At 41.5% G+C, this 27,920-nt stretch overlaps 1 protein-coding gene across 1 annotated transcript in view; it reads right to left on the bottom strand.

The window, feature by feature from the left end:
• The window catches only part of TMTC2 (transmembrane O-mannosyltransferase targeting cadherins 2), a 376,219-nt gene that overhangs the window by 32,446 nt on the left and 315,853 nt on the right, over nt 1-27,920 (bottom strand). The window contains exons 10-11 of the mRNA XM_090042631.1: nt 10,535-10,649; nt 285-348 (exon numbers count right to left, since the gene is read on the bottom strand). Coding sequence (XP_089898757.1) covers nt 285-348; nt 10,535-10,649 — 179 coding nt within the window. The remainder of the gene's footprint in view (nt 1-284; nt 349-10,534; nt 10,650-27,920) is intronic.

Here is a 27,920-nt window from a genome sequence, read left to right as displayed (position 1 = left end):
TGGTGGCAAGGAGTTCCACACTTAAATTACCACTGTGTGAAAAATCTAGAAATTTTATTTAGAAACCTGTTAATCAATACTGCTTCTTTCTTGAAGATTCTACCTAGAAAACTCAGAAATATAGTGGCTGGCTATAATTACCTCAATTATCTATTAAAATAATATGAACAATGCAGGGTGAGAGATCAAGCACTTCAGCAATGCCTTTTTTCAACTATCAGAGGCTCTTACACTATTGTGAATTCATCATTTTGAATAATGTGCATCATTAAGAAAGTACTTACATTAGGTCTTAATCCCGCTGCCATTTCATAATACTTCTCTGCTTCTTCATTGAGACTGGCTTGTCTAGTGAATTAGAAGGGGAGAAAAAACATAGCACTTAGTTTTTCTTGGGTAAAGAGGTTAGTATTCGGAGAGACATTAGTATATACTAATATTGTAAATTAAGATAAACTAACAGTATATTATATTTGTTCTCACCACTTAAAATACCCCTTTCCCAAGTACACAAAAATATGCCAATAAAATTATGATTTTTATAGGCCAGAATATCAGTTCTTCAAATTGAAATGCTATGTTTGCATACCTTTGTTTCTTTCTAGATCTCACAGAATGTCATTGTATATTGCATTGAAATATAGGAATATCAACTGATCAACAGAGGTTTGCTCTTTTACATCAGCTGCAGTTCTGGTCCATTTGTTTGTAAATGTATCCATATACTTAATGTTATTTGTGAAGATTTGGGTTACAAAATAGTGCAGTCTATTTCTTCTCTCTTCTCTAAGAAACTGGAATTTTGATCTGAGTAACATTTTAACAACAAATAAAAAACAATTCACAAACAAATGCAGTTGTGGGCAGTTGCTACCACTAGCAAATTCAGACTGAATTCAGCAAATGCCTTCAGCCAAAAGAAAAAGAAAAAAAAGGAATCTTAGAACTGTTGAACAGATTCATTTCTGTAACATTTTGATTTTTCAAACTGGATTCACAAGGAAGCATAAACATTTGACAATGATGGTAGCAATACCTTCATGCTCTATAATGCCATTGACCTGGGTACTCACCTGGGAGATAGGAGACCTGATGTTAAATCTCCTTTCTGCATGATTTAGCATGTACTTGATGCTAAACCTCTCATCTCTCAAGAGAATATACTAAGTGATAGGGCATCGTTAGTGTCTCTCATTGAAGTTATTCCATTTTATATAAATATAATAAGATATTCATGGGGCCAGAGAGAGAAAGAATGACACTGTAACCTGGTGCTTTGGGTAATCTGCTGTGAAGGGAGCTCTGCAGTTTGCTGTCACTGCTGCATATCAGGCTGAAACAAGATTGGCACCTGGGTGTCTCACATTACAAGTGAAAGTTGTGAAATATTGGGAATAAGCAGACAACTCATCCTTCCTCCTCCATTTTGTATCAACAGTTCTGAATGCAGCAAAATTCCATATAACAAAAAGGTGCCTTGCTCTGGAGGCACAAACGAGGACATACATTTATTCAGGAAAGAGCTTCTGGCACATAGGCCTGGAACAAATTGAAATTCCTGTTCTCCTCTGCAGCCCAATGAAAATCATTGCTCTCCTTCCTTCCACAAATGGAAGCCCTTCTTAGCCCTTTGTTTGAAAAATCTTTTGTTGTGTTTATACAAAGTGGCTAAAAATGCCTCAAAAGCAAAATGAAACCTTTTTGGTGTTTGCAGAGTTCTTATTACTTTAATTGTTTTTTAACTTGGTCACTGACCTCCAAAATCAATTATTCACATAAGCCATGTTGCCATATAGCAACTGGCAGAGCCTGGAATAACTGTAGGAACAGCCAACAAAATAATGGGCTGCCCAAGACAGGTTACACTTTCCAGTATTATTAATGCTTAGATTCTTATAATTCTTGAAACAAAGAGAAGGGCAAATGCAGTATGCATTTCCTCTACAAGTCATAACTATAAAAAAGCCCAGATGTTATCTTAGAAATTTTCATATCCTTACCAGGATGCCTTGGTACATCTGTATATGCTAAAAGGTCACAGTGCATTTCTTTACAAGTTTCTCATTCTTATCCAGAGATATATTATCCTGCAGCTTTTGTAGAATGTGAGAAAAGGTAAGAAGAGTAGTAAAACAGATATTTCATTAGTTTTCTCTAGATTTCTGTAGCAGTTGTCAGTTCAAGCAATATTATTTGAATAAGTGCTTGGATCCACAGAATTTACTTTGCTGAATATGCAAGGTTTTTAAAATGTATGTTCTTCAGAGATCACCAGCTGCAGGTGTTCACCCTCCATGTGACTTTCCACCCAATTTCTGCAAATTAACCACACAGCGTGCTATAGGCAATTCATTCCAATCAATGTGTTTTGATAGACAGTTATTGGTCTTGGGAGGAGAAGAGAAAAAGGAAAATCCTTTTGAAGTCTCACATAATTTACAAGTAGATTGAAACCACTTCCTTACTAACACTTTGCCAAGGGGAACCAGGTTTATACCTGTTAACTGTTTTAAATTACTCTGCACATGTATCAACTCAGTGGTCCAGTGGTTAGATGCAAGTGTCTAAAAATATTCATTTAACAAGCTTGTGAATCATTCCTGCTGTGCTTTAGTAAAATGAATGCTGAGACATTTGAAAACACTGAACAAAAAGCAGAATTTTAAATCTTAAAAAAAGAACAAAGAGAAAAAAGAAAGATAATAAAACTCAATGTACCACACACCTTTTAGCCACAGGACTGTGAGGAAATGCAACACTCATGAATATCAAAAAATTCTGTATAACAAACATGGTGTCTTGCTCAGAAGGAACATACAGAAAGCATACTATTTTCAGGAAAGGACTGCTGGCACACGAGCATGGAAAGAATTGAAATTCCTATCTCATCTAGCCCACTGGAAATACATTATTCTCTTTCCTTCCACAAATACATTTTGAAACATGGACTATTAATTTTCAAGTTGAAATCAAATTAAATTTATAGTTCTCTATTAAAAACGTTTTTTTATAAATGAATGCAAACCACACTAATCTGCCCAGGAAAATGCAAGTTCCATTCTCGCGGTGTTCTAAAACAGTTCCTTCTGTGAAGGTATAGCCAAATTCTGGTTCACCTTCTCATTGGAAATCTAAACTAGAATTCATTATGTTAAGCCCTGGTATGGCTTCCCCTTGAGAAAAATAAAAGACAGAGGTAGGAAATTGCAGTAACCCTATGCCACTAAGCAGTAAATGGCTCTGGATCAATGTCAAACAATGGAAAGCTTCCACGGAAAGAAACATAATTCACATTACAGTATAATATTTGATACAATACTGATAAGAATAAAATACAAGAACAGAAAAGAAATCCAAGAGAAGCTGGGGAAGAAATAGTAGAAAAACTATTTTGTAATTATGAGCTATATCTATTATCTCTATTGTTAGATTTTCATAAGTACTGACCTTGACAGCATACTTGAGTCTTGCCCCTGACACCCAAAGCTTTAATTTAGTCCAACTAAGAAACAAAAGTGTCTCTTTTTTTTTTTAATAAAAGAACCTGCTTTCAACAATTGCTGGACAGAGCAATGCATGAACTGAGGACCTACACTGACCCACAGTCATCTTTAAAAAATGCCAAGCAATCACAAGTAATATCTCACAGTCAGAACTGATGGAACCTGGGTTGTATTGACATCCAACTAAATAATGAAAATGAATCAGTCTTGAATTCTAATGTTGCTAAGTACTTTTTATAGGGAAAAAATATCAATGACATGTTTACTTCATCTTTGTGCCAGGCACAAATATCTGAATGGGAAAAAGATATTACTTGCACAGGACAGTTCTCATGTTATGAAGCCCATAACTTCCTGCCCCTGGTTAAGTGAAAATCTGGTGTGTATACAGCCAAAGAAAGAATTTTTTCCCCTTAGAGATTCTAACTATAAAAACTAGAATCTTTCAGCAAGTATTCTTAAATTAAACTTTTTTGTCCCGTGATAAAATTATTTCAAACTGTAAATCTTTAAACTTTCATCCTTTTTTGTTTCACAATTAATTTAGAACTTAGCATACAGCCATATGCACATGTAGAATCTCTAAATATTGCCACATTATCTGCATAATCAGTTATATATGGCAGGGGGTCTGGCAACCTACAGCCCACAGTTCTGGATCCAGCTTGAGGAATCACTGGATAAGGCCCATGGATATGGAGCTTTGGTATGGGCACGCTCCCCATGCTGCAGCAGGGACAAACACTGGCTGTGGCCACTCTCCCAGAACCACTGGAGACAAGTAGTGGTGACTGGGTTATAGCACCTGCCTTTCTCTCTGCCAGTGACCGGGTGGGTCATTGCAGCCCATATCCAGAAAAGGTTACCTACTTCTGAAATAAGGTATACATATCCGTGGAATTTCTTATTCCAGCATATATGCTATATAACCTGTTTCAGCTGCCACATGAAAGTGATGGCTACAGAATGAAATGTAGAGGTTTGCTTTTGGGAACTGGCATGTAGGTAAAGCAGGTATGCATTAGAATAATGGTTCAGGGGAATGGCAAGGGTTAACTGGTTTCTAAAAGCCTGTTTGTGACAGTTTCCTTCATGGCTCACTGTGTCTGAAGCCAGCAGATGCACAGAAAAACTGAAAAATAGAAAAACATGTACCACACTGTTCCATACCATGAGATAAGGTGGCATTAGGTGACAATGCCAAACTGCAGGTCTTGGGAGTTCCGGTTTGGGTGGACAGAGACTGATAAACGCCCAAATAAAGATATTTCACATCTTAGACATAAGATATGACATTAGGGCTGGAAGGGACCTTGGAAGATCATAGAGTCCAGCCCCCGCCCAAAGGGCAGGAAGTCAGCTGGGGTCATAGAATCCCAGCAAGATAAGCATCCAATTTACTCTTGAAGGTGTGCGCATGTGATGGGTTTGTGAAACAAAGGAATATCCTGACAGGACAGAATGCAGACAGTATGATAATCACAGGGAGACCAATCAACAAAACCCAAAGATGAAGGGTCATAGGGGAGAAAAAAAATACAAAATGAGGGATTTCAGACCACCAAAGGATCCCTGAAAGGGAAACCTGAGGCCACCACAGGTAACGGGCACATCACTAGCCCATCTCACCCACCCACTGGGTGAGCTCAGCTCTTGACCTCTAAGCTGCTGACATCTGATATTCAAGAAAGAACCTCAGAGGGAAGCTCGTATACTGGCCAGACGTACCTTCTCTCTGTGACAGCTTTAGGACTGGTAGATACAGAATTGTTTGCATTATTCTTAACTGCTATTGCTGTGTAGCAATACAATTTGCCTGTTATCAAATGGAGCGGCTGTGGTCAGTTAGAGTTTGGGTCTGCCTGGAACAAGGTCACAAATCCAGAAACTAGAAATCCAGCAGAAACAAGGAACTTGCACTACCATTGCAGGTCCAAACACCAACCTCCATCCCCATGGCATGCCCCTCCTCATCCCCTCCACCCCCCAAAATAAACTCACAGTAAAATAAGTTTCTTGATATACAGCATTACTGTAGTTTAAATCTTTGTTTTCAAATCCTCACATAACGCTCACTATCTGCACACACTGAATTGACTGTCTCAGTAGCAGCCCTTTGTTTTACTGAAGTGCCAAAAAACCAATTATTCCCACAGTATGTGCTTTCAAGCACAGCTTTTATTTCTTCGCCTCTTTTTCATCTGGAGATACTGTACTGCTCTCTCCTTTTGTTTCCATCTAATTAGTACACAGGTGTCACTAAACTACCATTTTTCAGTTTAAGAGTAACCACCAGTTGGGTCACAAGAGAATTATCTGATTTCTCACGGCAGCTGACCTCAGGTAAAATATTAGAAAATAAAAGTCAGCTAGTACTGTTGTTATAGGATTCCCCAAGCTCTTCATCACTGAACCCATACGGACACTCTTCCCTAGTTTTAATAGTGGATGCAGTAGATTCCATTAAAATGTATGCAGCGCTCATGAAAGGTCCTACAGAGTTTTTGAACAAAGATGAAACAAAACAAAATAACCCCAAACCCACAGCAACTAATATATGTGAGCGGTTAGCAATTTAAGCAGAATAAACAAACAAATAGCAATTTGATCCTTGAATGAAGCTGTTTGAAAATCAGATCCAGTCAGGAAATAAATTTAACAGGAGAGTACCTTGGAAACAAGGTGCTATTAGACCAAGTCACTGCTGCAAATATATTAATTGCAGCTACCCTTCATATCTCTGACAGGTGACTCGTTTTATTTGGAGTGGTGCCTGAGGACCCTGCAGAAGTCAGCCATGCAAAAGCTAAATAACTATATAAAATCAGGACCACTGAGGCGATCCTTAAAGATGCAAGCAGACAACTCCTTCACTTCTGTCTTGATCTGACTTGCCAGATTTGTGCAAAAAGACAGGAAGTGAACACTGTTAAAGAGTAGCTGACAGAAGAAGTAGAAACCTCTCTTTATTTCCAGCCAAACTTGGAAGAGTGCATCTATAAATCAACCTATTACACTTGAACTCAGTCTTCCAATTCTGCTTCAGTCTGCTTTATGTTTTGCTACAAATTGTTCTGGACTTATTTGATCATATTTCCTTTGAGCGCTTTTTAATTTCTAACCAGTTTAAATCATAGAAAAAAAGGATAACTGCTCTGGTAAATGATTTATCAAAGGTGAAAAGGATAGGAAAAAATTCTTTCAAAAAAAGAGTTGTGATACCCTCCTCATGCCCCAAGAGGGAGGAGCTCAAGATTTGTAAAACAAGGTTAAAAGAAACTCTCTAGTTTTTTAACTCCTGTAATGTTTCAGTAAACTGAGAACTTAAAAATTTGTGAGAAAACTGATATTATTGTGAACATAATAATACAGCATTTGACAATGTTTACTTTAAAGACTGTTAGGATTCATACAAAACTTGAAGAATGTTATTTTTTTCCTTAAGCTACCACATTGTGAATTTTGCACCCCTAACCTTCATTTAAAAAAAGAAATAACTATTATAGTCACTGCTTATAAAAATTTCACAACTGGGCTAAACAAATTTCTCAGTAATTAATCTTACAAAACAGTTAATATTAAATTGGAGAATCAGTATGAAGGCCTATAGTTCATGTCACACTCACACCTTCCATCATAATTCCCTATTTTCAGTTGTTAGCAGAACTGTCAGACTGGACTCCCCTGAATTGAAGTTTTACATGTCTTAGGGTCACTTTTCTTAGCAGCATACAGGCTGCTGTATGCTCACCTACAGCAAGCCCTATGACTACCATTGAGCCTGCAATGAACTCCAGCAGACATCTGCCGCTGAATACAAGTAATCTCACTACATAATAATAGAGTTAATGCAGGTTCATGGTCTTTGTTAGGAAATATCAAGCTGGTTATGGAATAGCTGTTAGCTATTCATTGCAATTTGGAGGCCTGCAATCTGGCTTATTATTATTAAGGGAATATATGGAATTTCCCTACACCTAGTTTATTTCTTGGCAGCTTAAATAATACTTTTTTCAGTAACCATGAGTGTATATTATTGTCTTTCAATAGAACAGTATTTAAACCTATACAGAATGCTAAGCGGGGCAATTCAGCGTTGAGCCCATTGATTTATGCAATTAAAAATAAACCAGGTTTCCTAAATCAATATTGACATGAGTGATAGTGTAGGAGCAGAGTCTTAACTAGAAGGATTTGCATCCTGGGCAAACCCTGCCGGGGAACAGGGATCAGGTGGTGCTGCTGCTGAGTGAATAAGAGAAGGTGCATTCTTACCCGCTTTGCAGACTTGAGAAAAGTTCCTGGTTTTGGCTGCCTTGGCATGATCTTCCCACACCTATTATTGCTGCCACAGCAGCACTGCAACATCCATGCACCCAGCTGCTACTACAAGAGCAGTGGTATGGGACTACTACTGCCTAGACCACTATTTTGGCACCCCTACTAAATTGGGACTTGGGGCTGGTGACCAGCTTACCCACTGCCCTTGCCAAGTTACATTATTGCTTAGGAGCATTTCTCAAGTCCAGCTTTCCTCATTGACTGGAGTGTCATCTATCAGATATGTTGGGATCCTGAGAGTCTAGACAGCACAATTTGGATCACACATGGGTCTTTTATGAGCAGAAAGGACAACTCTGAGGGTTCATTCAATTGCCAATTATTCCCTTTCTGTAAGAATATCTGTATTGTGCAAAGGCACAACCAGTTTTTTTACCTAAACATCTATTCTACTCTGAGCAAATGCTTGGGAAAAAAGGGTGCAAAACTGGTTACTAAAAATAAACATAACTTTAGAAAGCAAAATTACTACTCCTTCCTGTAAAGTCATTTTATATGTTTGCAGTCACCAAATACATTTTTGATCAGGAATGTTGTTGCTAGCATTACTTTCTTGCCATTATAATCTTGTTGCTCTATATCCAGGCCAACACCAACTCCTAACTTCTTCTAAATCTATAGTGTAGTTTTTCAAGCCATTCTTTTTTTCCCTCTGTTGTCACGGCTAAACAATTTTCCACACCTGGTTAACTCCTTTAATATGTTTTCTGTCTTACAGCTATGCAGGCCCACAGGCTACCTACTATAATGTTTAAGATTCCCAATTTTGCTTTCATGGCTCAGCACAACAGAGCACTTATCTACATTTTGGTCTCTTGTTCTGCTCTATCTGGCCACTTTCATTCCCCCCAGTAAGCCAATATTACCACTCACTCCATAACCTTCTCACTTGCACCCATGTACATTCTTATAACCAGCTTCAAAGTCCTAGAACCATTTCAGGTCTAGCATCCTTTTTCATCCCAAAAAGTCACTTCCTCCAGAATTGTTAAACACCCGTGATTTATTGTCATTTTCTGTGCATGTTGTAGGTAGAAATACAGGGCACTTACACACATGCGGGGAGCCTGCTCCGACATGCTGGAAATCCAGCGCGTTGGAGTAGACTCGATTAATCAAGTCTGCTGGAGCACATAAATTGACATGTTCTGGCAGCCTCATGCATCACGCGTATCAGCAGTGCAGAGTGCCTCCGCAATGAGAAAATGGCAGCAGTGCGCTTTGAACTGAAACACATTCAACGTGCTTTAGTTCAAAGCGCACCACCGCCATTTTCTCAGCGCAGAGGCGTGCTGTGCCACTGATACTCATGATGTACAGGCATGTTTACTTAGCATGGCTTGCTAATTAAAAATGCCCAGCACCACATCAGAACCACATGTAAAAAGGTCCATTTTTTTTAAAGCTAGCTGTAACTAAAATCACATAGTGTTCTCTCATTTTTCCTCTTTTTAAGTACAAGGTACACAGTATTTACCATATTTACTCAAATGTAAGATAAGATTTTTTTCCTACAAAAATTATGGGGAAGAAAGGTCTTTGTTCTAAAACTGTATACAAGGAAATCATATTACATACATTGCCTCTCATTAAACTGCTGCCTAAAGCAGTATGTGCTCAGTAATTGAAATCAACAACGAGATTGAATCAATGCATCCAACACTGAGCAAGACTATGAAACACTTGGCCCATATGGGGCAAACAGACCGATGGGAACTTATAAATAGTAAATTAGTACAGCCCTTCAAAAAAAAATATATGGTAGTACCCATTGTATTGAGTCCCTCTCAGTGCCAATTCTTTTTCAAATCAAATTGAGCCACTACACTGCATACATTTCAACTTCTCCACTTCCACAACTGAACGGCACCTTTCTTTCCCATTTCCACTGATTCCTGTTTCTTCACCAGCCTTAAATATCTGGCAAACATCAGCAAGCAGGGCTCCAAACAGTTCACCCAGAATTCTTCTGCTGCCCGTGTCAGCCTGCTGCATGTGTTTAGTGTGGCCCCACCGTTCATGAGGTGGAACCAGAACAGGTTGCCCTGTGCTTCATCTACACATAAAATTTTGGAGATCCCAGGACTCATGAGAAGAAAACCTACTTCCAGTCATGAGTGGGGGGCAAGTTAGCACATGAATCTTTTGGGAGGGTGGTATCTGGAGTACACACATACTGAGCAGTGCTCAGAGATGGAGTCAGCATGGCTTGAAAAACTCTTGGCTCTGGTAGAGTGCAGCCCAATGAATTGTGTGGTGTAGCATGAGCTTTTTGACTTTCAACTATTATGTGTAGTTTGTACTCAATATAAGTAAGTATAAAATTGCTGCTTAACAGTGGAATACTTGTTCTAAAATTTGCATCATTAAAAAAAAAAGGGGGTGGTGGTGAAATGCATCATCTATCAGTGTTTTCAAATTTTTCCCTCACTTCCATGTGCTCAGGGAGAGCAGGGTTTGACAGTCAGGGATACAGAAGGGCAGAAGGGGGAAGAAGCTGGAGGAGCAGAGGACAAGGACCCTACCCCTTCCTCTCCCTGCAGTTTATTTTACCTGTTGTAGCAGAGGGACAGGGGCAAAATCAAGAAAAACCTCCAATAATTAGATTCTATGCCTGGAAAATTAGAGAGGAATTTTTTTCCCTTACAGGTGAGAGAGAAAAACAGACAAGGTGAAGATAAAGAACTAACCTGAGCATGTGTGCTGCATTGAAAACAACATCAAACTCTGTGTTATCCAGCTCAGCTGCTTTCTTTGCCATCTCAGCTGCTTCTATCAAGCGGGACTCTTCTAGGAGAAACTGACCTATAATGAAGTATGCATATGTGAGCGAGAGAAGCAGAAAGTACTTCAGCAAATCAACAACACGAACCTAAAAGAAAATATATATTCAAAGCAAATATAAAACTATATCAAGGGAATTTTTGCTTGCTTTCAAGTAAAATAGAATAAGAGATTGTGAGTTACAGCTGTAGCCTACTTATCGCTATAAAATGTACAGTATCATTGTTTGTCATAAATAATTTGTTTCTATATAGTCAAATGCATATTAATCTCCCTATACCTAAGTACTATTAAATATATAATAAAAAGGAGAAATCAAAAACTGCACTAAAAACGTTGAGTTCTTCCAGTTGTATGTGCCTAAAGTTAGATGCAACAAAACCCAAACCTGCATGTACAGGAGGTAAAACATTCTCATGCCACATTCTTTATTTTGGTATTCAAGTTACTTGTTCTGCTAACTGTTTACATGATATAGGCAAAATAGTGGAGATACGGCCTTATTCTTCACCCAATCTAACATAAGCCAGAAGTAAATACTTTGAAGTCAGTGAAAAGAAAGAAGTACAGTTTTTATACTCACTCCCCTTGTTCTCTTCAGTTCCCCCCCTACACAACAGAGTTTCAAAACTCCCATGTACGTATTATTTTCTTTTTTGTGAAACTTAACCCTGAATCAATTAAAACTTCCAAATCGCATGAGCCATTATATGCACATTCAGGAAAAAGACATGGTTTCTGCTGAAAAATATCAGATAATTCTGAAAATTTCAACTAAAAACAAAATACATGAGAGGAAAAGAACCATGATGAACATATTTGCTGGGAATAAAGAAAATATATTTGAGTGGAGTTTCTAGTCCTAATCAATTATTTACATCCTGCAGATGACAAAACTGAAAACAAGGAATAGCAGTGCAGCTTTAAGAACCCAAACAAGTGTTCATGCTTTGTTGGCTGCTCTCTTTCACACTGAAATAGGCATTAAAACAGTAATGCAGGTACCCACCATGGGTGTTTAAGCAGGCATAGTATTCTCTGACATACTGTATAAGTAAAATGTCAGAAACCAAAATTAGTCAGACACCATACTGCCAATCTCTTCTCTTTTTTGCATGAAGAAAAAAAACGTTTAGAAATCTGCTTCTTCACCACCCACCTTCAAAATTATATATACATATATATAGGAAAAGAGAGGAAAATGCAACATAGCTTTTTTGCTCATATACATCAAGCCAACGTGGATTACTATGTATTAAATCCCAAAACAGGGTCAAAGGTCTACTTGTGTACAAAACTGACTAGAGTGGTTAAGATACTGAATTTCTTTATGAATACTGAGAAAACTTAAGAAAAAAGCAATTAAATAGAGAAGGTATAAAGAACTGGGCTTAGAATGATGAAATCAGACGGTAGAATAGTTATATCACTGAAAGGAGGCAAAGATCTTTTGTGGTATCTTTTTTGTACCAGCAGAGCAGGTGAGAGGGCTGTTGTTCAAAAGAGGTTGTCAACACCTCTCCCAACTGTAACACTTGTCCAAAGAAAGATAATCACAAAAAACCTTCTCTTGACATTTCCTGGATCATCACAGCTACTGTGACACTCCAACCCTACTTAAATCACTGAACTGATTTCTTTTTATTCTAGAATTCCATCCATCATACTTCAGATAACCTGGACATCTCTGAGGACCTGGGTTTTGACCAAGACCATGAGCAGATATGCATTTATAGAGCTACCACATACTATGGAGGTGTATATAACTGCACAGCGCCCTGGCTAGGGATTGACAAAGCCACAATAGTGGACTACTGATTTGATCTTCACTTGACCCCCACTCCCTTGAAAGAAAGGTTGCCTCAAACTGATGCCACTACTTGCATTAGCTGGAGGCAGTCACGGCAGAAAGCCATCCCTCCAGTCACTTGAAAGGCTGGTGGAGATGAGAATAACTTGCTCCAATAACTTACAGGTAGACTGAAAGCTATTTTTGACAGCAGCTGCCTCCTCTTTTCTCCCAGTCCCAGTATTGGAAAAAGGGCGGTCGAAAACAGTTCTCCCTCCCCACGGTGGCAGCTGCAGTTAGTGCATCAGTAAGATGCTGGTGTTCTGGGAGTAGTGGCAAGAACTGCAGGGTATCAGCAGAGCTCTTTTACAGCTTGCCAGGAGGCATCAGCTCTCCTTGCCCCCCTCCCCTGACTTAGAGGTGGCTAAGATGAGTTGAGGGATGCTGTGGGGCTGACAGTCCTCCTGTAGTACTACATCTAACTACGCAGATGTTCCATGTGGCACTAAAAAATGCCCCACTTAAAGTTCTTTGAAGCAGAAATGTTTTGGTGGAAAATGTGTCATTTCTGTAATGTTAAAGACAGCATACAGGTCTGTACACTTGCTTTTGGTAGTGCTACAAATGTAACATCCGCCCACAGCCTAAATGTTATATCTGAGAGGCAAACTGAATTTTCTTGGTAGACTACCCAGTTTCAGTTTGCAATAAATTATATTTTGTACCTTAAATGGAAAGGTAATGTAAATTAAAATAAAGATGTCCAGCCATTTTCCTCTAACTACTACTCTTTCAAAATGAAAGGTGGGACAGATGGAAAATAGGAAATTTACATTCTTCTCCATCATAGGCCTTCCTAGAAATGCCAGAACAACAATTTCTTCACTACATACCATATCCCAACTGAGCCATATCTTAACAACAAATATGAAAACATGCAAGCTAGCTGTATTTAGTAGATGAGTTCACTAATGTTACACTTGTGATATACTTCTCAATAGTGCTAATGCTCAGGCACACCTGGCAAAAATCCACAGCAAAAATGTCTCTCCTTGAGCCATAACAGCACCCAAAGTATAAAAGACCTTTTCACTGAGACAAGCCAGGTCCCAAAGAAGACTGCAGTCTGATAGAGTTGGTTTATAGACTAAGGAGCAAGGGAGAAAACAATGTTTTATTTCATTATCTAGATCCTTTCTTCATATTTTATATTCTATTGATAAGTTATAATATGTATGTTTTATACACAAGTCTGTTTAGGATGCAGTTTATTAAGGATATTTTGGACACAACTGCATAGTAACTTTTCCATACCATTCAAAAGATGTTTCACTTACACGCTATATATATATATGTTCTGTTGTATATTACTTGGAGGTCAAGTCAGACCTACTCGGGTATTCCATTTTATGAACCTATAACACATTATTTTCATTTTCATAAAGGCATAATTAGCACTATTTATTGATTTCATGAAATATATTTCTTTTGCTTTACACTTATAAAAGATACCTTGCTATAAAGCAAGAATATATGTGTCTCTTGATGAACTGTTATTTTATCATTTGCTATAATACTACTAAGAAATCGGCATCCTTCTGCTTCCAACAGTATTTTTTTTTTAATTGAGATGGCTGTTTTTCTTGTTGCTCAAGAAACTGTAGTAAGCTAACATCAGGAGATTGTACCTACATAAAACAATACCAACAGCTGTGGAAAAGCAGGCACCTCTTAGCAGTAAAAACTCATTTAATTTAGTTGAGATTAAGACATATGAGTAATTTAAAGGAATAATATTTTACAACCATACTATAGTTCTAAAATAATCAAACAACAAAGAAACAGCAGAACACCAGAAAAATGAGTTAAAAAAATTTCTTTCAAAGGGGTGGTGTGGAGAACCCCCACAACTCTGGAAACTGCCTACATGTATACTTACTTTGTAAAAGGTATTGCTTTTGGATTAAGGGTTTTGCAACAGATTTTAAAGGTCTGAAATCTAAGTCTGTACCTGCATCTTAAATTTCTGGGGAAGCACTTTCACTTTAAGGCACAGTAACTTTGCCTTCCATCTCCTCTCTCTCCTTTTTCATGTTATTGTATACAAAGAAGTTGTGGACTTCGTCTAGTCTCTGATTACTTTTAATTTGAGAAGCCACCATATCTTCACATCTTTCAGAATTTCAGAAATATATATCACAGTATTGTTTTTATAATGATTTAGAAGATGTACATATAGCCACGTTTCAATTTTTTCTGATTGATAGAACATAGAAAGATAATGAAAGAAGGAGCAAATATTCCCAGAGTAGCAAGTGCCTAATCAGTAATTCGGATAGTTTGCATTTTTTGTTCATTATATGTGAATTTAAAGGGATTAGAATATGCACAACCATGAGGTAATTTAGACAATGGCTTTGTGAACCTGGAGACAAGAAGGACTAGGACAGACCGGAGCCCTCCAGGGCTGGGCACCCACCCACTGGCAAAAAGGGTAGAGGGAGGTAGAAAGAGAGATGTCAAGCCCCACACAGCCCTGTCAAGACTCGGGGTTCAGGACGGGATAGGGTATGAGTGGACAATTATTTGGGCCCAAGGGAATTTTGATGAGCTGTTGCAGGCCAAGTCAGCATCTCCATTCTCCTCCCTGGCAACAGCTTACCAAAACTCACTATGGGGTTGTAGATGGGCGGGGAGCAGTGTTCAGAAGCAGGGGTGGGAGTGAGGCTGGGATCACAGGGCCAGGCCATGGGGCAATGACAGCTTGAGGGCATGTACCATATTGGTGTGGGGGGGCAGCATGTGCATACGTGTGTGTGGGAGGGGGGCTGCCTGAGTGCTAGGTCCCAGGAGCCTGCTGTAGGTGAGGGGCAGGGATGAGGGGCAAGTGCAGTAAAGCTTGCTTGGGCAGTGCAGTCTGTGCTTCCCCCATGGAGCTCTGCAGGGAGTCAAGTCCTGCCTGCTTGTGCTGGGGCAACCGTGCTGTGCTGGGGCATGACCCAGGCCCATCTACCTGTTGCTCCACTCCCCCTGCCTTCAGCGGTGATTCCTAGTCCTGTCCTTGGCATGCTGTGCCCCTCTGGGTGGGCAGTAGGAGTGTGTGAAGCAGGCCCTATTTGATTCTGATTCAGCCTGAATCAGCGACAGTGATTCGACTTGTTGATTTGGATCAGAATCCCTGATTTGATTCAGCCGAATCCGAATCTGAAGATTCAACGTTGATTCAGAGAATCAGCGATTTGGACATAGACACAACTTTAAAAGTTTTTTCTACATACCTTAAGAAAGCACAGCTTGTGAACACTGTGATGCTGGGGCGCATGGAGCATCCCACAGCAGTGTGGGGGGCGGGTGCCCTCCACATGCTCAGTGGCGAACTCAGAAGTAGAATAGAAGTTTCATAGTTTCTAGGGTCAGAAGGGACCTGAGCAGATCGAGTCCGACCTCCTGCCATGGCCGGAAAGAGTACTGGGGTCAAATGACCCCAGCAAGGTGTATATCCAGCCTCCTCTTAAAGACCCCCAGGGTAGGAGCCTGGACCACCTCTCTTGGAAGTTGGTTCCAGCTCCTAGCCACCCTGAACATGAAGTAGTGCCACCTGATATCTAGCCTAAATCTACCCTCTGCCAGCTTGTGACCGTTATTCCTGGTCACTCCTGGTAGTGCTTGGGAGAACAGGGACTCCCCCAGTGCCTGCTGATCCCCCCTGACTAGTTTGTAACAGGTCACTAGATACCCCCTCAGCCTTCTCTTGTGGAGGCTGAACAGGTTCAGGTCCCGTAGCCTCTCCTCACAAGGCCTGCCCTGCTGCCCCCGATCATGCAAGTGGCCCTCCTCTGGACCCTCTCCATGTTGTCCACATCCCTCTTGAAGTGCGGCACCCAGAACTGGACGCAGTACTTCAGCTGCAGCCTGACCAGTGCCGCCTAGAAGGGGAGTATCACATCCTTGGACCTGCTTGAGATGCATCTGTGGATGCATGACAAGGTGTGGTTGGCCTTCCTGACTGCATCCCCACACTGCCGGCCTATGTTCATCTTGGCATCAATGATGACTCCAAGATCCTTTTCTGCCTCTGTACTGATGAGAAGGGAGTTCCCCAGCCTCTAGGTATGGTGCTGATTGTTCCTCCCCAGGTGAATCACCTTGCACTTGTTGGTGTTGAATCCCAACCTATTCTCATCTGCCCACCCCTGTAACCTGTCTAGGTCTGACTGCAGCCTATTCTTCCCATATAGTGTGCCCACGTCCCCTACATCTTAGTGTCATCAGCAAATTTGAACAGGGTGCTTTTTACCCCCTCGTCCAAGTTACTGATGAAGATGTTGAACAGAGCAGGCCCGAGGACCGAGCCCTGTGGAACCCCACTGCCCACATCCCTCCAGGTCGAAAATGACCCATCCACCACCACTCTCTGGGTGCGACCCTCCAGCTAGTTGGTGATCCATTTGACTGTGTGGGTGTTGACACCACAGTCCCCCAGTTTCTTGATAAGAATGGGGTGAGAGACAGTGTTGAAGGCCTTCCAAAAGTCCAGGAAGACTATGTCCACTGCTACTCCTGCATCTAAGGATTTGGTGACCTGGTCGTAGAAGGCCACCAGGTTGGTCTGACAGGACCTGCCACTAATGAACCCGTGTTGGTTGCCCCTAAGCATAATCTCCCCTGCTGGCCCCTCATGGACATGTGCCAGAATAATTCTCTCAAAAAGCTTGCCCAGGATTGAGGTAAGACTAACTGGCCTATCGTTAGTGAGGATTAGTGAGGAACTAGTTAGGGAACTTCTGGAGGGACTAGATGTATTCAAATCAGCTGGTCCAGACGATCTCCACCCTCAAGCACTGAGGGAATTGGCTGAGGTAAGACTAACTGGCCTATCGTTTCCTGGGTCCTCCTTCCTCCCCTTTTTGAAGATAGGAACCACATTGGCCCTCTTCCAGTCCTCTGGCACCACACCAGAGCACCATGTGTGCTTGTAAAGCTGTGCCAGGGGTCCCGCAATGACTTCAGCCAATTCCCTCAGTGCTCGCAGGTGGAGATTGTCTGGACCAGTTGATTTGAATACATCCAGTCCTTCCAGAAGTTCCCTAACTAGTTCCTCACTAATCCTTGGCCTAGGTGTGCCTCCCCTGGGGTCTAAGCAGGGCCCGGGGGGGGGGGGTACAGTCCAGTTTCTGCTCAGGAAAATGGGGGTAAAAAAATCATTAAATATGTTAGCATTGTCATCTGGTGTGACGACCAAATTTCCTAGCTTGTCCTGCTGGGGCCCAATGTTACCAAGAACTTTCTTTTTGCCCCCTAAAAAAGGACTTCTTGTCCTTGATCTGGGAAGCTAGTCCCAGTTCCATCTCCATCTTGGCCTTCCTGACTGCCCCCCTACATCTCCCATCAACCGCAGTATAATCCTCCCTGGTGATGGCCCCTCTCTTCCATTGGGTGTGCACCTCCCTTTTAGCTAGGAGACATTCCTGGATGCTTTTGGTGAGCCATGGGGGCTTTTGCGCCCTCCTGCCCCCTTTGATACATATTGGGATTACCTCCCTTTGGGCTTGGAGGATCATCTCCTTAAGGAGCAACCGCTCTTCTTGAACACCTGGCTCCCCTCCCCTCTGGGACCTCAGTGCTTCCCTGACTATTCTCCTTAGCTCACTGAAGTCCACCCTCCTGAAATCTAGGGCTGCTGCCTTGCTGTAGGCCTTTGCCACCTTGCGCTGGATGGTGAATTCAAAGTACATCTGATCCACTTCCAGATCTGCTGAGGAGGATACTAGGCCCCTCCCTGCACCTCCCTGGCTCGGCGATTACCCACAAGGGTCCTTGGTGTCACCCCCAGACCCAGGAGGCATGACTAACTGAGCCAGACAGGGGCCGAGAGCCAGAGGGGGGCAGGGAGCCACCTGTGTCCTCCCCAGTGGACCCGAAAGTGGACAGAAGTACTTCTGTTCCACTTCTGGGTCTGCTGCTGAGCACGCTGGGGAGCCCCCCATGCTTCTGTGAGATACTTTATGTGCGCCAGCATCAGAGCATTCATGAGCTACCTTCTACCTACAGCAGGTAGAATGGCCCACCAGACCATTCTATGCAGCCTGTGGGGCCCCTAAAATTTTAGAAAATTAATATTTATATGGTCCTGGCTGCCTATCACGTGGCCCTTGATGGCTTGCCAAAACTCAGTAAACCTGGCATGGGTTGTGCCAGCATAAGTAGGCAGGGCTTTGCCCCATGCAGAGCACTACAGGGGCACCCACTGGCTAGCTCCAGTCATCTGGTAGGCTGGACCTGGTCCACTGGCTGTATTTTGTCCATCCTGGGATAGGGAAACAAGGCACCTACAGACTAGGTTTAGGTTGCTTAAATATTTCATTTAACACCAAGACATGGCAGGTGAGAGAGAAATGGGGTCAGATTAGAGGATCAGAGTAGGTAGCCAGATACTGCTGCACCACAAAGTGGGCAACCAGTAGCCTCTGGAGAAGCACCCTATTTTATTTCCCAGGATCTTTGAAAACTCCTGGCGCTCTGGTGTAGTGCCAGAAGACTGGAAGAAGGCCAATGTGGTGCCGATCTTCAAGAAAGGGAGGAGAGTGGATCCAGCTAACTACAGGCCCATTAGCCTGACTTCTATCCTGGGGAAGATCTTAGAAAAGTTTATTAAGGGGGCCATCCTTGAGGGACTGGCCCAGGCTAACATTCTAAGGGACAGCCAGCACGGGTTTGTTGCGGGTAGGTCTTGTTTGACCGATCTCATTTCCTTCTATGACCAGGTGACCTATCACCTGCACAAGGGAGAAGAGATTGATGTCATATATCTTGACTTCAAAAAAGCTTTTGATCTGGTATCCCATGATCACCTCTTGGCCAAACTGCCCAGTTGTGGCCTTGGCTCCACCACGATCCGCTGGCTGGGAAATTGGCTTCATAGTCGGACCCAGAGGATTGTGATTGATGGCAGTCACTCATCATGGTGCCCTGTGACCAGTGGGGTCCCTCAAGACTCTGTCCTGGGACCCATACTGTTCAACATCTTCATTAACGATGTGGACATTGGAGTCAGGAGTGGACTGGCCAAGTTTGCCGATGACACCAAACTTTGGGGCAAAGCATCCACGCCAGAAGATAGGCAGGTGATCCAGGCTGACCTGGACAAGCTCAGCAAATGGGCAGATGAGAACCTCACGGTGTTTAACACCGAAAAATGCAAGGTTCTCCACCTTGGGAGGAAAAACCTGCAGCACCCTTATAGGCTCGGCAGTGCTACGTTGGTTAGCACTACAGAAGAAAAAGACTTGGGGGTCATCATTGACCACAAGATGAACATAAGCCTCCAATGCGATGCTGCGGCTAGTAAAGCGACCAAAATGCTGGCGTGCATCCATAGATGCTTCTCGAGCAAATCCCGGGACGTCATTCTCCCCTTGTACTCGGCCTTGGTGAGCTGGAGTACTGTGTCCAGTTTTGGGCTCCACAATTCAAAAAGGATGTGGAGAAGCTTGAGAGAGTCCAGAGGAGAGCCACGTGCATGATCAGAGGTCAGGAAAACAGATCTTACGATGACAGGCTGAGAGCCATGGGACTCTTTAGCCTGGAAAAGCGCAGGCTCAGGGGTGATCTGATGGCCACCTATAAGTTTATCAGGGGTGACCACCAGGATCTGGGGGAACGTCTGTTCACCAGAGCGCCCCAAGGGATGACGAGGTCGAACGGTCACAAACTCCTGCAAGACCGTTTCAGGCTGGACATAAGGAAGAATTTCTTTACTGTCCAAGCCCCCAAGGTCTGGAACAGTCTGCCAGCGGAGGTGGTTCAAGCACCTACATTGAACACCTTCAAGAGTAAATTGGATGCTTATCTTGCTGGGATCCTATGACCCCAGCTGACATCCTGCCCTTTGGGCAGGGGGCTGGACTCGATGATCTCCCGAGGTCCCTTCCAGCCCTAATGTCTATGAAATCTATGAAACATATGGACAAAAATGGTGTCTCATAAACCTGGCATTTTACTACAAACCATGGTCTGGTGGGCCATCAGCACAGTGCCACCATTTCAAAGAAGAGGGAAAATAATTCCTTCAGAAATAAAAGTATTTTAAGAGAACTGCTACTCATTTGTGATAGCATTAGTAGTAGTAGTAGGCAAACACTGATCCTTCTGGATCATAGTGTATGTATGAGAGGTCATCCAGACCATTGTCATCCAGAAAAACTTAGGCAAGAGCATGGAGTAGTAGAGGCTGCCTAGAATCCAGAAAAAACCAAAAGGCTACACTAAGTCCATACATTTGGTGCCTCCAGGCCTGTAGTTATGTGTGTGTCCAGGAATGAAACCCAGGTCTCCTGCATGGCACACAAGAATTCAACCACTGACCCACAACAGCAGGGTGTGAACAGCATTACATTTATCGTAAAAGCAGCATTTTCTCTGAAACAGAGGCCTCTATGAAGCCTCAGAAGGCAAGTGGAGAAATCAATTGCATGAAAAATCTATAAAAATAATAGAAGCCTTTAGGATCCTGGTCGTAACATGGAACATCTGTACTACATTAGGGCTTAAATTCCATTTTACACACCCAACCACAGATATATGGGAAAGCTTTCTTTGGTAAAAGTAAAGAAACCAATTTCTGAATTTATTTTTTTTCTTCTTTTTAAACAAAACAAGAACAGAGATAATCATCAGAGCTAGTCAGAGGGGAAGAAGACACAAAATACAGAGGCATGCCCAGTGGGTGGGAATGGAGCAGCAAAATGTTGTTTTATTCTGTTATATCCACTCCTCAGAGTAAAGTAGGGAGAGCAGAGCAGTGGACACTGGTGCAAGCTGGAGCAGGATGAAAGTTACCTTAACTTATGACTTCCATTTTCCCCCAAGGGACCCTTCCAGCAACTTGATTTCAGCCAAGCATTTTTAGCTTTTTGGCCATACTCATCGTACCATGGAGCAGGCCTATCAAACTTCTGAAGGGCTGGGGGCTGCAGGTGCCCTGCCACACACCTCATAGGCCACATATCCCCTTCCCCTGGGCCACATACTGCATGGGCCATGCATAGTACCACATGGGATCCCCTACACCAGCCATCTCATGCTAAATCATTGCCCCAGGTTACCCCTGAGCATCCTATCTGTGGTAATGCTTGGTCCCATAAGCTATGCCATGCTGCCCCTCACCAACCCCAGAGGCAGGAGCAGACAAGAGAAGAAGGGAAAAGGAGCCCAGGACTCTGGCAGCAGGAGTAGGAGCAGCAGCAGAAGCAGCAAGGAGGCCACGGGATATTATTTAACCCCTCAGGGGCCACCAGTTGGACAGCCCTGCTATAGCAGCAGGCTTAGTGGAAACTTGCAACACCACGAGATCAAAATAATATACGACAGAATCTTGTCACCTATTGAATCCTCAGGATTTTGAAGCATGACACAACAGCATAAGTGGCATAGCATTTGCCTTGCGAGGCAGAGGTCAGATATCCAAAACCTGTCTTTTCCAGGTGACCACTTATTAGACAAACATTTGTCAGGTCTCTTAGATGTGAATGATCCTAGCTTGACCAGGAATGGACTAGTTCACATTTTGAGGTCTCTTTCTATGATTCTATGATGTTTGGATCAAAAAGTTGCCTTCTATGGAAATAACTTGGTAGAGAATGCCTAGTCAAATGTTTATAATCTAGCAAAATCAATTTTAATTTAGTGAAATGCAACCAGGAACTAAGAACACACCTATAATATGGATAACACTGTCTTGAAAAGGACTTTGGGGTCATAATAAATAACCACTTCCAAATGAGTTCTCAGTTCAAATCTGTAACAAAAGCAGCAAGTATAGGACAGGAGAAATACCAAGTAATAGCAGGGCAGTAATCTTGCCTCTGTACATGCTAATGATAAAAACCACTACTAAAATATAGTGGCCAATTTTGGTGTTTATACTTGAAGAAGGATTTTGAAATACCAGACAGCATTCAAAGAGAACCATAAAAATGATCCAGAGGCTGCAAAACCAACCTTAAGGCTAGGGACAGAACTTGCACATAAACCAGTGTAAGTGATGAGAAACTGGTTTAAGTCTGTAACAGAACAGAAGTTCAGTGCACATAAATCAGCTGCAAAATGGCTGAAACTGGTTTAAGATAAACCTGGCTGAATGTAGTATCATACTTAACTGATTTGGGTCAAACCAGTTTATGAAACTTCTGTCCCAGACCCCTTCCTGGTTTAAGTTAAATCAAAGTCCCCCAGCATCCCAGCATGCTTTCCAGCCCTGAGTTGTGTTGTGCTCTCTGCTCCAGCAGAGAAGGGTTGTGGGGGGAGGAGGGGGAGGAAGGGACTCCCCCCACCTATCCCAGGCAAAACTCAGCTGGGGTCTGGGGCCAGATGTTAAACCCCACTTTCCTTGAGTACAGAGCTGCCATGCCCCACTAAACTTACTGAAAGTTACCGCTGGCTGGAACTGTGGGCTACAAACCCCAGAGATACCTGGAAGCAGGAACAGGAAGTGATAAGCAACCCTGTGGAGTCCTGCTTCTGTGATTGTGGACTCCAAATCCCACAAACCTCAAAGGCAACAGGAAGAGGAAGTGAACACATTGGGTACATGCCAGAGAGCCATGCTCTAGTGCTCCCTGGCTTCTGGCCTGAGCCACTGCAGACATGTGGCTGCATTTCCTGAATCAAAGGTGAATGTGCGTACAGTTGTTTCTCAGTTTAATCTCTGCAGCTTAGACTAACCTCCAAAGACTGAATCTACTCACCATCAGGTTTTTTGACTGTCTGTACTTAGCCTAAGAGTGATAGCTACGAAATTTAATCTAGCTTCTCAATAAAAAGTTGAGAGGTAACTTGATTGCTGTATTTATACCTGGAAAAGATATCTGATAGCAGTGAGAGTGCGGGAAACACAGGTTCAACCTTGCTGATAAAGGTATGATAAGATGCAATGGCTGAACATTTAAGTTGGCAAACTGAACCTTAAAATATGATATGGTTTTCCATCCATTAGGAGAATTAAGCTTTCTTAAAGTTTAATTGGGTGTGTGGTAGGCACATCAACATATAAGTCTTTACAAGCTTTCTAAAGGTTTCAATCCAGTTTCTAGTAAAATTCTACTGAAGGTTCAGAATGAATAGCTGTTGTCATTTTTGGCCCTGGAATCTGCGAATGGAAGACTCTCCCTTTCTTCAGTATATCCATATAGAGGTTGTGGTGATTCCCACACCCTGTTCCCCTCCCTAGCCCCTTCTCTTCTCTCCCTCCTCCCCCCCGGCCGCCAGAATGCACAATGGCCGCAGTTGGAAATGAGACAATAGACAAGACAGAGAAATTCTTTCAGAGAATAAGAGACATAAATCAGGTTCAAACCAATCACTAGATTTGGGCTTGGGAAGGAATTGTCCTCAGGTTTAGATTAAGAATCTGAGATTTTGATGATCTTTCACTTTCCTCTTTAGTCATGAACATCTACTGTGGTCATCACAGCAGATCTGAGTCAATCAGTTCCCTGAGAGAGCAGTTCTTTGGCCATTAGTCAGATCTTGATCCTTTCCAGTTCTCTGCCTGAGACACAGTTTGATCTTCCAATGGTTGAAATGCTTTAGTGTAACTAAAGGATTTAAAATTTAACATAGGATTATATGGGGAAATTTAAGATAATATGGGATACAGGAGGTTAGACTAGAAGATCTAATGTAAGGAATCAGAGGAGACAGTATCTTGTCCCTTTGCTACTCATGGATTTCTTTACACAAGGGAATCTTCATGCGGCCTCTTAAGATGACCCATAAAAATAGTTCCACTGATGTCATCTGGCCTACTCATGTCCTTATAGGTTTGAAGACTGGATTCCTGCCTATTACCTAGTGAAGTCTTTGAAGACCAGCTTTACCAATTGGTCACAAATTCTTTGCCACAAACTGAATTTGAAATCTGGTCCATAATCTGAAATGCCATGACAAATGAAATTTACCTAGAGATGCTTATGTTTGTTGCTCTATTAAAATTGTTAAATATTACCCTCCACCAAAGTTAACTTAAAAAAATCACAATTATTTCAAAGTACTACCAAAGCACAAGTAACTGAAGAATAACACAAGCAAAAACTCCATTCACTCCAATTCTCTGTAAAGACAACCCTGCAACTACCTATTGTAATAAACAAATCTTCCCTTTTGCTTAAGCCTAAATTATCTCCCAGTAAGCTAAATAACAAGTGTTCAGAAAAGCCTTACATTAAAATAAAATTACTAAGCAGTAAGAGTTGGGATACTCTGTTAAGAAAAAGGTTTGTAATAAACTTGAGAGCCAAGTCCTCAAAAGGAGGCGAAGTACAAACAAAAATGCTTGTGAAAGGCATGAGGAAAAGTCTTTCAACTGCCATACACACATCTTCCAAATAGAAGAAATAGTTCTTTTTTCTGATGGACTGAGCCTTAAATATAACTTTGAGGGCTCACTTTTCAAGCTGATGATAAAATCAATACCTGTACAGCCATGATGGAATTTTGAAGTTTGTGAAAAATGAAAGATGCTTTGTCCTCCTGAAAACCCCGGGAGATGCTAATCATGTGATTAAATGTGTATAACTCACTTGTGATATACCACACTGAAATCAAACAAGAAATTGGAATAATTTTAAAGGAGATATATTCTGCACTACTTGTTTAAAACCTGCTTAATAAACATCAGGCAGGTAGAGAAGGGTAATTCCTAGGAGAAGCAAACTAGGGTGGGTAGAATGTTGGTAGGAATTTGGATTGGTTTGGGAGTTATGAGGCAATGTCTCAACCTTGAGGGAGGTCTAGATCCAGTAGATCCTAATCTAGGAACAAACTGCATAGGTATAAATATATTACCATCATTTTCTTCTTAAAGATTACTGCCAACTAGACATGATTTTTGAGTCATTGCCAAGTCACAAATACTCTCACCAACTATGCAAGTTAGAATAGCCCAATTTTTTTCTTGAATCAGGATCAACTTTTAGAAAAAAAGAGATTTCTAAAGAGTCTTAATCCATAAAGGTTTTTTTTTTCCTTTTTTCAGGGCATGTATACTTAATTGTTTCTACAGAACTATGCCCCTTCACTACAAAGGTCTTTCTCTATGGCTGAAACTGTAGATCGGATGAGAAGTCCTTTAATAACTTCTGATTCCCATTTAAGATCTACTGGCTTTTCAGCAGTTGAAATTCATCTGTTAACCAGCTGCAGCAAAACATTCTGTATGTTGTCTGTGGTCACAGAGACTCTTTAGGAGTCCAGCAGTAACACTGTAGATTGAGGCATATTGGTTCTGACATTACTTTTGATACCCATCAGACCCAACTTCCATAGCTGTGCTGAAATCTGCTTTTTCAGTCCAATTTAGATAGAGGCTATATCTGAGAACTCTAGTTGTCTCTTTGGAATAAACTAGTAGATTTTAGGTCATTTAAACAAACACCAATTTATTCCTGTCTCTTGGAGGTACAAAAGCAGATGCTGGAATTCTATCAAAGGACTTGATGAACTAATAACCCAGCTAGAAGAAAGCATGTACTCTTCTGTCCCTAAAACTGTCATAAATTTTGATGAGATACAAACATGACAACACCAGTGCAACTCTCTGAATTGGTAGCTCTGTTATTCAATCAGAAAAAATGCATACTTGATTAGAATATCCATACATGTAGTTATTTTGCTACGTCCTGACCACATCGTTAATGACTATTCCCTACAATGGATATGATTGTTTAGAGATGTTCCATCTTAACTTTAGTTTCACCAGATAGAAGTTAATGTTTTTGATATTCAGGAAAGCCTCACTTTAACAATATTTTGAAATTAAAGTGTCTTTGTTTTGGCCAAAGGCATGGATTAAATATTGTTCTTTCATTAAAAAATTGATTATTTATTATGAGAGAACAACTGATTCTTTGAAACATCCGATTCATGGCCGCATTTCAAGTTCCCACAGGTCTAGGTTAGTGTCCCTGGTAGTCTATAAATTAAAATGAGCCTCCCTTAGCTGTCTGGTGCATGAAAGGAGGGAAAAATCAAAGCCTCCAAGGATGGGGACTCCCTGAAATTTTCCTCTTCTGTCCCAGTGAAGATTTGTTAGGCTAGGAAGACACTGCATTTGTCCCTTCATAAGTTGTGTTCATCCCAGAACAAAAAGATTCTGGGACTGGCATGTACATACAACATCCTTCTTTCTAATCAGGTTTTACTTAGAAGCTGAATGCTATGCTGTTTTTCTGCCATTGTTTAAATTATAGGTGTACAGCTATCCTGGGACAACTGTACAGATGCACTTCGCAGTATTCTAGGATACACTGTTCATATGTCTTATTTGGAAACCTTTATTTTAGGATTTATTCCAGGAAAATAGACATGGATGTCTGTACAGCTGCATTTTCTACCAAGATAAAATGGTTTATTCCAGGAAAAATGGACTGTTTATTGCAGCCTTAGGCATCAAAAGGGCCTTTTATATCATCAGTGTCCAGACTAAACCCCTATTCAACCTTCTCAAAATAATTTTCTGCTCCAGCAGCAGCATAACACTAAATTAACCTAGAAGTGTTATGCTTCAAACTGAAATCAATTAACAAATCTAGCTGCATGATGTCCACAGTTTGTAGCAGTTATAACAATTCTATAACATTCATGTATTGTCTCCTGAAGCTAAGTCATTCTGGCACATTCACAGTGTTTGAAGTTCCAGTAGAAAGCCAAGTTGTGATAAAACTTTGTCTGAAGTAATATAGCACATATATTTTCATGCATCCAAAGAATGCGGTAGAAGCAAAACAAGAGACCCCATATTGTTGGCCTCTGAACCATGGGTAACTGGTACAAACACAATCAAACGTGGAGGCACCATTAGTGTTAGTCATCTGCTGTAAACATTCAAGAGCAGAAAAGCAGATTTCACAGGTGCTATCTTATGGACAAAGGGGTGGAGCTCTTATGGTGGCAAATGAAAAGTTCTTGTCCGAGTTTTTGTCAAACACTTCTCTAATCACGTATCAATGTTTTTGCCACGGATAGAAAGCAAGTTGGCAAAACTGCTTGATTTGTGTTCACAAATTCACCAGCTCTAAGCAAATTCTGCAAGAAGCGCCAGCTTAAAATGCAGATATCCAATGGGACATCTTCCATTTGCTTGAATATTTTACTTTCAAAGCCTACCAAATCAGTTTTGTGCTGAACATACTGTAAAGTACAAAGAAAAGCAAGTGAGCTGACACCAGGACACCATGAACAGAAACTTTCAACCTTTACCTAAGGCATGGATTTGATAGTGCTCTCCTGTAATAACATATTTACTGAAATCCAGGTCAACTGTGGATTTAACATGACCCCACAATAACTAGACTCTATGCACAGAAAATGCATACATTTATGATATGTCCATACTTAGAATATAATTATTGGAGGGTTGTCTTAAATTCCACCCCCTCACTCCCCCACCCCTGCAGTAGGGAGGGTGTGGTGAAGTAGTGTAGTGTGTGTGGGGGGGGGAATCAGGC

Source organism: Crocodylus siamensis, chromosome 4 (genome assembly GCF_052110815.1).
Source record: "Crocodylus siamensis isolate JL-2025a chromosome 4, ASM5211081v1, whole genome shotgun sequence".
NCBI lineage: Eukaryota > Metazoa > Chordata > Crocodylia > Crocodylidae > Crocodylus > Crocodylus siamensis.
The sequence above is the reverse complement of the archived record's forward strand: the minus strand, read 5'-3'. Positions and strand labels throughout refer to the sequence as shown.